This window comes from Pleuronectes platessa, chromosome 13 (assembly GCF_947347685.1).
Source record: "Pleuronectes platessa chromosome 13, fPlePla1.1, whole genome shotgun sequence".
Lineage (NCBI taxonomy): Eukaryota > Metazoa > Chordata > Actinopteri > Pleuronectiformes > Pleuronectidae > Pleuronectes > Pleuronectes platessa.
Window position 1 is genome coordinate 18,347,339 of NC_070638.1, and position 10,352 is coordinate 18,357,690.

The 10,352-nt window shown below is 40.9% G+C and overlaps 1 protein-coding gene across 1 annotated transcript in view; it reads right to left on the bottom strand.

The window, feature by feature from the left end:
• Positions 1-756: 756 nt before the first annotated feature.
• Positions 757-10,352, bottom strand: part of col6a1 (collagen, type VI, alpha 1) — a 22,544-nt gene continuing 12,948 nt past the window's right edge. Inside the window, exons 26-35 of the mRNA XM_053437421.1 lie at positions 7,648-7,713; positions 5,293-5,328; positions 4,906-4,942; positions 4,680-4,688; positions 4,439-4,572; positions 3,926-4,026; positions 3,237-3,423; positions 2,980-3,151; positions 2,833-2,862; positions 757-2,695 (exon numbers count right to left, since the gene is read on the bottom strand). Coding sequence (XP_053293396.1) covers positions 2,091-2,695; positions 2,833-2,862; positions 2,980-3,151; positions 3,237-3,423; positions 3,926-4,026; positions 4,439-4,572; positions 4,680-4,688; positions 4,906-4,942; positions 5,293-5,328; positions 7,648-7,713 — 1,377 coding nt within the window. The 3' untranslated portion in view covers positions 757-2,090. The remainder of the gene's footprint in view (positions 2,696-2,832; positions 2,863-2,979; positions 3,152-3,236; positions 3,424-3,925; positions 4,027-4,438; positions 4,573-4,679; positions 4,689-4,905; positions 4,943-5,292; positions 5,329-7,647; positions 7,714-10,352) is intronic.

The window sequence follows — 10,352 nt, forward strand, 5'->3', positions numbered from 1 at the left end:
TCTATTTTCTTTTAAAAGAGATGACGCTACATATAAATTACATCAGCATCATAAAACTGAGAAAATAGTTACTTGAGACTAATCTTTTAGCAGTAAAAGGAAAAGCAAATTTTAGAAAATAGAACAAATTTTCCAAGAGGCTATAAGTATGGACACCTACAGCTAACTTGTCATCGAGCCAGGAGCCAATGTTTTTATAAGAAATAACTCTCTTAGATTAGCTCTAGTTTGTGGGTAAAAATCGTAAATTTTATATTTTTAGAGTTGAAAATCGATTTTGATTTAACAAGAAAACCTTGGCAGTAACTACAGTTTGATCATTTGCTTGCTTGTATTGGTGCCAGAACCTGTCTTAAGTGCCAGGACCTGTCTCATTCTCGACGCTAATTGGCTTTCGCAAAATTGCATCCCACACATTTTTCACTAGTGTTCATGTATTTCAACTCGATTATGTCTCTGTATTGAATATATATATAATCTCATCAAGAGAAGAACTTGCTTCGCGTTTGGTGTGTACCCGCCACAAGAGCATGAATGAGAAGCGAATGTCTCGGGCCAAAGTTCACCTAAGTTGAAGGCCAAGCAAAGCCACGCTGTGATTTGCCACAGGAAGCGATCCATAGAGTGAATAAAGAAAGTAATCAATGTTAAAGGGAGATCATTATGTACACATGAAAATGTAACTTAATGAACTGGCTTCTAAAATCGATATTTCATTGTGTTGATGTGAGTTTGGACAAAAGTGAGTTGAGACAGTTTGGGTGTAGCAACCTTTATTGAAGGAGCTCTTACAGCACTACTGAGGCTGTGTATCCTCAGGACAAATATCTTCTTTTACATCATGGGTAGAGGTTGATACACTGAGACTAATAGCACCACAGATAATAACAACAGTACAGCAGCCCTGGGCCGCTGATGACAACATTTAAGGTCTAGAATATACAGTCGAGAGGAACTAAATTGTGTGTGTGTGTGTTTGCGGATGTGAGGGACTCGCAGCATCAGTCCCTTTAGATTTGTTTTCCAGTCTACAACTATGACAGATGTTTTCCTACCTTACTGATTAAGTACAAAGATGTGTGTGTACATGTGTTTGTTTGACAGAGGCTGATGTGTTGCACAGACACTAAAGAACAGGTTTATGTCATTCTGTCTTTTGAACCATTGACCCCTGCACAACTGTTTATCGAACAGTCGCCCGGGGCTACATTTAAAAGAATCACCTCAGCACCAAACACCTATATGTCACACACGCAGACACACACTCGGACAGACTCACACATGTTGAATCCAGCTGTTGCATCCTAATCACTACCTGGTTGAAGTTCTGATGGATTTTTTGTTTGTGTCGGCCTGATGTCACATCCGGTTTCCCCATCCGGTTTGATCTCCTTTCAAGTGATGTCGGCTGTAGCTGTTCACTGAGTCCTGTACATGTCATGAGGTTTCTAACTCATCTTTCCATAAGGTTCATGACAGCAAAACCCAAAATATAGGTGACAGCTAGTTACAGCAGTCACTCACCAAAGTATTTGTATCTTGAATTTTTACCTTCACACCTCTGGTTGGCTCATTTGTGTTCTTAAGATGAAAAAGTGGGAGACTACACACCAGGCACCTCTTGAAAGAGTGGTAAGAGCTACGAAAATAACTCCACATTCGACCCTAAACACAAGCCTTCGATTGGAAGGAGCTCCAGTCCTGGAGAGACCTCAGGACTGAAGTAATACTTCATTGGACATTTTCACCCTGACCTTTACCTCCCAATAGTTCCTTTCAACTGTTTGTTGTCAAGTCAACCTCTAAAACTCTAAAATCATAGAATCACTTGGGTTATGGATAATTATTTAAACATAGATGGTGGAATTGGTACACAGCTTGAGATGGTCTTCACTGGAGGCTCAACTCAGGGTAAAAAAGTCCCATGGAGATTTGATGAAGACATTTCCATTTGCCTGCCACACAATCCTTTGTCTTTGTGAAATTTTTTTAGTACTTGAACACAGTGTAAAGTAAATGAGTGAGACTGATTATTCGTAATGGGACTAAAAATCTAAAGCATGTTGGTCCTGTTGTTTGGGGCACTGCATTTAGGGCATGGACACCCTGCGGGAGACGGTCTGGGCGAAGACACCGCGGAGCAGAGAGGGGTAATCTGGGACACGGAACATGTGGCGCTGGGCGTAGCTGATGTCGTCCAGCCGCCCCCTGCTCGCCAGTGTGCGCAAGTTGACTTCATTGACCTGGCTGCCAACAGCAATAACATATAGCTCCACCCCTGCGTCTGCCACCTCGCGGACACGCTTCTCCAGCAAAGGCCCGGTGATGGCCTGAGACCTGCCATCAGAGAACAGCACCAGCTTCCTGATGCCTGCCGATGCATCCCCACGGCCTTGTAAACTCCTAACAGCAAATTCCAAGGCCTCTAAGAGATTGGTGCCATCACTTTGGTAGGCGGCCTCTTCAACTTTATGAGACAGCATGGTGAAATTGCTGGTCAGCCCCTGCTCCATGCGCGCACTTCGGCTATACTGGGCCACACCCACTCTGACAGTAGCACCCACGTTTCTCTTTGCGGTCAGGAAACGATCGGCAAGGTTCTGGACAAAGGTCTTGCTTGTCTCGAAGTTCTTCTGGCCCACACTGGCTGAGCTGTCCATCATCACCAAAATATCAGCTGCTTGTGTAAAGGTGACTGCAATATACACACAAACAGACAACGATATATTAGTTTCTGCTGGTTAGTGACAGACAAGAGAGCTAACAAGGTACAACAAAGCCAAATTGCATTAATACATTTTCAATTCACTTGTTAAAGAAAAACAGACTTACTGGGACATTTGTAGTCTGGGCATTTCTTATCTGGATGAGGGAACAACAGACGTTTAGTCAGTATATTTTGGGGCGTTACAAACTATTCAGTTGATGCAAATTTCTGAGGATGTGCATTTGTGTGCAGGTATGTGTGTGTGTGTTAACCTTGACAGATTGTGGATGTAAGGTTCTGCAAGAAAGAGTCATCTAGGAGCTCAGCAAAGTTCTCCAGGACGAAAGAGAAGCCTGGTTTGGGGTCATTTTGACAAACAACAGATCCGAGCTGCTCCTTGTTGGGCTGACGACCTGAGTAGTCCTTCACTCCTAATCCACCCACCTAGAGATGAGGAAGGAGGTTCTTAGGTCAATTCAAGGGCGAAGGATGTGGCACTGTTATCAGCAGTGTTTATCAAGTTACTCACCCGGATGTCATTACCACAGAGTACGTTAAGGGGAACCTTGTCCCTGGAAATATCAGAGCGTCCGTCAGTGAGGACGAGAACAACTCGGTTCTGTGTCTTCATCAACTTGATTGTGTTGGTCAGAGCATATTCAAGGGCCTCGCCTGTGTATGTGGCCTCGGCCAGCCACTTCAATTCTCTCACCTTCCTGCGCACATACAGAGAGACAGTGGATGTCACAATAATCGATTTTTGGGGAAAAGTCATAACATTGAAAACAAGCACTCCAAGAGACACAATAGGCTTAATTACAGCCTTATCTAGAATGAGAGAGAAACTTGTTGGGGAAAGAAATCAGCCTCGGATGTAGTGCTAAGCTAAGCTATTTTGGTTAAGTTGTCACGTGTGATATCTGTGTCTGGGTCTAAGATCTGGCATCAAGATGTCGCAGTGCTGTGTCCTGTCCTGTAATTGTGGATCTCAGATGGCGGGGTAGATTAATCTGATTATGAGCATCATGTATTTCGAAAAATACTTTCTTTGGAATTTGGAGAGGATTTAACCTGAACTGAAACATTAACACCAAACCTGTGGCTATGCTGACTCATTATGAATCACTTTGAATCACTTTTATGCTAAACATTCAAAGTGCAAGCCACAGAAAAAGCATTGAGGCAGGCGGGATTGTGACCGCATGCAAGTGAACTCACTGTTTAAATACGGCGAGGCTGTTGGAGACGGTGGTAACAGCTTCTTGAGCGTCTGATCCACTGTACTGGACTACGCTCACCCTGGACTCGTTGCCTGTAAACTGGAAAGAAAAACAGAGCATGGTGACCATGAGTTTTGGTCTGTGCGTTATGTCCAAAACCACGTGTTTTCTTCTGTCAACATTTCTGCGTCTCCACCCATCCTGACTAATTATATCCAAACTGGAAGAAGAGAGTCACTGGAGAGACGTTAGAGTAAGTTCCAAAACCAGAAACAATTTCTCTCCTTCACACTTTCTATTTTGAGGTCTGTTCTCAAGGAGAGAAGTTCATAACATCTCAGAATTTTTTTTTACGCAACATCATTGATATCAATTTGTGTAAATGACACAGTGCACATGGTCAAACATGGCTTATCCTGCAGATGTCAGGCAAAGATATGGAATGAATTAGAAATATAGCGTAGTCAAATGTCAAGAACCAGAATAAATTCAGGGAAGGAATTTATTGTACCTTGACTTGCTGGTCTTTAACCAGTCTATCTATGACTGTGATGATGAAGTCTTTGGCAAGAGCAAAGTTTGTGGAACCGATGCTCTCTGAGCTGTCCACAATGAACGCCAGATCCAGAGGTGCACACTTACATTCTAAAAGGAGAGAAATAAACAAATAAAATCACAAAGGATCGGATAAGCCATGGAGTAGACTCAATAATTGTGATAATGAGTGTGTTGTAGATTGAGTTCAAACTTACCACAACAAGCTGCCAAGTGATTGGCAGAGGATGGAAAAAACAAAACAAATCAAAGTTAATTGACTTTACAAAAAAAAGAAGACATAAAAGTAACCTACTTAACCCTCACACTCTTCTGGGTGCGATTACATGTTTGGCTAATCGCCCATCATGAGGGCAAAGCGTTTAATGAAGGCCACATGTGGCTTTATTTCTTTGTTTGTTAAAGCGTGAGTGTCTAACTTACAGCAGAGCTTCATGATGATATCCAGAATTTCACATTCCTGCAGAGAGAGGTGGAGAACGTTGGACTATTGCAAAGCTCTGGTAAATCACCTTACATAACTTTCAAAGACAACACAGAGCCCGGACCCAGACGGTTTCAAGCCGCTCCAAAAGAAAAAGAGATTATGACTGAGGTGATGTTTTACTATGACGTCTGGTTGACGAGTGGCTCTGGGCCTCAGGTCCAGGAAATTGGATTCGATTGAACATACAGTATCAGTTTCAGGTTTAAAACTAGAGCAACCTAAAGGGGGAATTTATTCTGCGGTGCTTTGCCTGGTTCGGGTCTGTGGCTCAAATGAGGGCAGGGGTTCAGATTAACAGACTGATTGAATTAATTTATACTCACATCAGTTCCTGGTGGTCCAGGAGGCCCAGAAAGTCCCTGAATGGAGAGAGAGAATGAATATGAGCAAAGGGGAAACTGATTCATATCCCTGATAGATGTGCATGTTTATCTTTTTGAGGAAATACTGGCCAAACAAAAGTTTATCTGGTCTGACTTCAGGGTGACAGACTCTTGGAGTCTTTTATTTTAACTGGGAAGACATGGTGACTCTTTGGAAAACTATTCCTCTTTTGACTGCAAACCAGAACCCCTCAGTCACAAAACCCACATCCACACCCACACATTTTGTGTTAGCCGCTATCTTTCTGCAACAACATGTGGATCCTCCAAAAGTTCATTGCCACAGCATTAAAGTTCTCTTCTGCTCAACTGCAGGAAAACCATCTGTTTTGGTTTAACAGACATTAAACTCAGTTTAAGAGCATTCTTTTCTGTGACTAAGACGCCAGTGAAGCTTGCATAAGAGAGAGGGAGAGAAAGAAAAGAAAGAAAGAGAGGGAGAAAAATAGAGGGATAGCCGTTAATTGTGGACTGAGAGAAATGGTCTGAAGTATCATATGACGCAAAGTTTTCATAAAAAAAATATGCAGCACAGATCCAAGACAGAGGAAGGGAGGAGGAGGAGGAGGAGGAGGAGGAGGAAGAGGAGGAGAAAGAAAGAAAGTTCGGATGTTGAGTTTGAGCCTCAGAGAACAAGCCTTTATACGTAGATCCTCTCTTTGTTAATTTTTTCACACGATCCGATACCAAAAGCTTCTCTTGCCAATTTGTGAATTACACCATCTTTCCTTCTTACACTGAGCCAAACATAGGGTCGCCATTTTGTTCGGTCTTGGCATGTGGTTTGTTGTTGTGATGAGTGGTGATCTGAGCTCAGTTACTGGATCTCTATGGGATCTGAAGCAACCTCTGCCCACAAGTAACGAAATAAACAGTGCTCAAGGTTTCCCTTGCCCAATCTGTTAAGGCCTTCACACACTAGACATGTTTTTTTCCTACGTTAATCTTTCAAGTTATTCTTTTTTTCAAACCTGTATCCAGTCGTTAACATTTTTCACATCAGTGACGGACTTTTGCAGAGCGATATTGCAGCTTTTATTTTTTCAGACCAAGGCCAAATTTTCAAAGCTTTCACTTCTGACATGTACACATCTAACTAATCAGAATAACCGTTGTTGACAAAATCACCTTGAAGTATAGTACAGTACAGTACAATAGAAGAAGAAAGACTTCCTCCTCAGTCTGGTCAAGTTTATTTTTTTATTCAACACATTTGTCTTTAGCCACTGCTCACTGTTATTTTTGTCTTTAAAAGGACAAACTGCAGTCAAATTGAAGCTAGGTTCAAGCAACATGCAACTCAACTCCGGTTGGAGAGAATAAATTAACCAAATATGCACAGTTCGGACTGGTAACAAACAAACATGATCTGCCTCGAATTAAATATAAAAAAAACTATGATCTTGATTCCAGCTGTTGCAGCAGTTCTCTCAGGAACATCCGGAAATATGGACTGAGGCTGATGTGGCACAGTTTATGCTTCTAAACCAACCTCGGAATGTCTTTATTGTGTAAACAGGTATTTCCTCTTTTTTCTTGTTATTTAGTAAAAGGAGCACCAGACCATCACCACTTCATGTATATTACATCTTTCTTTTTCCGAGATGCAATTTCCATTCTATCCTCTATTAACAAATAAATCGGGATAGCTCTATATGCTAAATCTTGTCGCAATTTATGTGAATAGTCAGGCACATTGAAATTCTGCACCAACTATTCACTATTTGGAGCTGTTTATTCGTTTTGATGGGCAAAGGCCTGTAAAATATTAGTTTGGCGATTTTTCTTTTACTCCTTATCATCAACAAATCCACCAAAAAGACCAAGGTCAACAATTAATTGATTTGCAGCCATTTTTCAAATTCTCTTAAAACACATTGGTGAGCCACAACAGCGTACTTAGTAACATGTTCCCTCATTACCATGAATGAAAGAATGTTGTGGTTTATTCTATTTCATGTCCTGGTGCCGCAAACACTCATGAAGGCAGGCAGGGGTTTCTTTACATTCTTTTCATACAGAATGTGAGCTGCAGTACATTCGGTGTCTCAGCTTGCTTACATCTGGAGACAAGCCTTTAACACACACACACACATATATAGACACGCATGCACGTACACGCACATGCACACACACACACACACACACACACACACACACACACACACACACACACACACACACACACACACACACACACACACACACACACACACACACACACACACACACACACACACACACACACACACACACACACACACACACACACACACACACACACAGTACTCTTACCGGATTGCCCTCAGGTCCTCTGTGACCTTTGGCCCCTTTGGGTCCTGGAGGTCCTGGTTGGTTGTTCTGTTAAAAGAGAAAATGACATGGATATTAAGAGAGGGGGCCACGCCTTTATACAATTTTCTTCTTAAATAAATGGATACACTTTTTGAAACTACAGGAACGTTTCAGTTATACATATGACAGAAATGCAGTATCCATGTTAAATTCATTTTCATGACAAGTTAACAGCTTTGTGTCCTGTGTGTAAAGATCATGCATGTAAGTGTATCGGCACAAACTACAGCCAAGGGTCAACATTTTCAGTTTACAATTCAACTTCAAAAAATTCGATAATGCCTTTTCCTATATTTGGCCATCGTAAATTATTCCATAGAAGTAGAGAAAAGAAAAACATTTTAAATATCAAATATTGGTGTTGTGTGTTTAAATATTTAGTTTTGCATTGATGCTGCAGTGTTTTGGGTTATATTAAAACTTTTGCAGCTATCGAAATTGCAATACTAGATAACAAGTAACACAGAAATCTAGTCTGGATGATAGGTTAGAGAAAACTTATCAAAATATAAAAATTGACATAAAATTTGAGGAGGTTACCAACTAGCATCTACAGTTAGAAACTAATAGTCTTAATATGGAGCCTTGATGTACTCCCATTGGAAATAATATGACATTGTGAATTACACAGAAGCAAGTATAAGATGGTAATCAGGCTTTCAAATGAATTAAAGGTGAGCTTGACATGAGAATAAGAATAGAAGAATAACGTAAAAAATATCATTTTCATTTAGTTACTTTCCAAATTACTTTGCAAATAAACGGGGATCTGTTTGATCTGTTAGATCTTTTTTTCAGCTAATCCAGGAAAAAACATTTGGAAAAGTCGTCTTTTCAACACTCTGAAAACTTTTACTTTGGACTTCACACTTATTTATTCATATTTTTACTTATAAAATGTCACTCGATATCCTGCTGTATTTCATCCCACTCAACACAAATACATAGCCATATATTACATACATCATTTTAGAAGGGGTGTTGCCAACATGTAAAGCCATTCAGTGGTAAGACTCTGAACCCATTTCAAATCTTAACAGTTACCAGATCTGACTCTTTTCTGTCCAGCTATCTGCCACATCAGTGCAGCTGCAGGAACCGAGAGCAGCTACAGCCCCTGCAGCTGCTTCTCTGTGACCTGCTGCTGATCACTGTGAGCTTATGGTTCAGACGACAAAACTATGGAAAATGAAGCGCTTAACCCTGTAAATCAATTTAGGAGAATTATCTCATCTTTAAGGTCCTCGTTCCCACAGATTCTGTGTCACACTTTTAACTAATGTGGGCAGTTTGGTTTGAGGAAGACTGTTGGCAGCTTTGGAGAATTTCAAAGTAATGCAAACGGATACATTCAGGACTTAGTTTTTAAATGCATGTATCCTCTTCATCGAAGAATGTCAGAGGTCCCTTGCTGGTGTTAAAACGACACACATTTTCTTGTTTAGTGTCCATATTGTTTAATTAGCAAAGGCCCAAAAGAGCACCCATGGGTGACAATTTATTGTTGGCAAATTGCTTTCATTAGGCAGCAGAAACTGAATTGATTGGTCTCAAGTCAGTGGCCCAGGAATGCACTGAAACGGTAACTTCAAGGGCGTATTAACTAGATACTAACATGAGTCTACATAGTCAGGTACCCAAAGTCCATTCTACTTACATTTGCATGGTACACTCCACTGTGCACATTGAAAGTGTTTCTTCTGCAGAGAAAACATTCTCTCTTTCAATTTTCCATTAATAATAATAGCAACCTGGCTTTTAAAGGGAATGGGCGTTGGCACTCTGATTGGTTTATTGCATGTCACTCCCCCACAGACACCCATGATTGAATAAGAGACGTACAGAGAAGTAGAACGTTTGTGAGCCATGCACCTGGTAAAATGACCTTTTTTTTCCGCTGTTAAACTAACAAAGTTGGATGGATATGGACGTAAATGAATTTTCTCCATGCACTTTATACCATGTGCTAAGATCATTCAAATAGAGCCCAATGTCTTAAAATACTAATTAGAATTATTTGACCAACTTTAACCTAAAATTCTCTGCTCCAAGTTTATTCTGATTTGCTGTCTCATAAAAACTATTTTACAGTCAGACAGAATTTGATGCAGTCAGCACACAAATCCTAAAAATAAATATTTCTCTGATATTTCAGTTGGAAGCCGACGAGCAGATCTAAACTTCTGCTGCTCAACTACGTGGAAGATAGAATAGAGTGGGAGAGAGAGCGAAGGTAATGTCAGCCACACACACAAACACACACGCAGGCACACACACACACACACACGTTTCAAATTACTGCACACTCAACATCAAACACTATGATGTCAAAAACCTGGGTCATGTCATCCACGCACACACACACACACACACACACACACACACACACACATTGTATCCGCACATGTGATGACCTTGATGTGAAGCGTCTTATTTCACATCGCAGCCAAAGGTCAATGTCGAACCTTGTAACTGTGTATATTATCATTCTTAAGTATGTTAGTTAACAAGTCAAACACCATTATCCTCTCTGACACACAGATGTGTCCCCCCCTGCCCCTCTGGCCAGAGAGAGACAGGACAGGTGTCAACACACAAGTCTGCACATTGTGATATTTTCAAACAATTTACATTAGACATCTAGT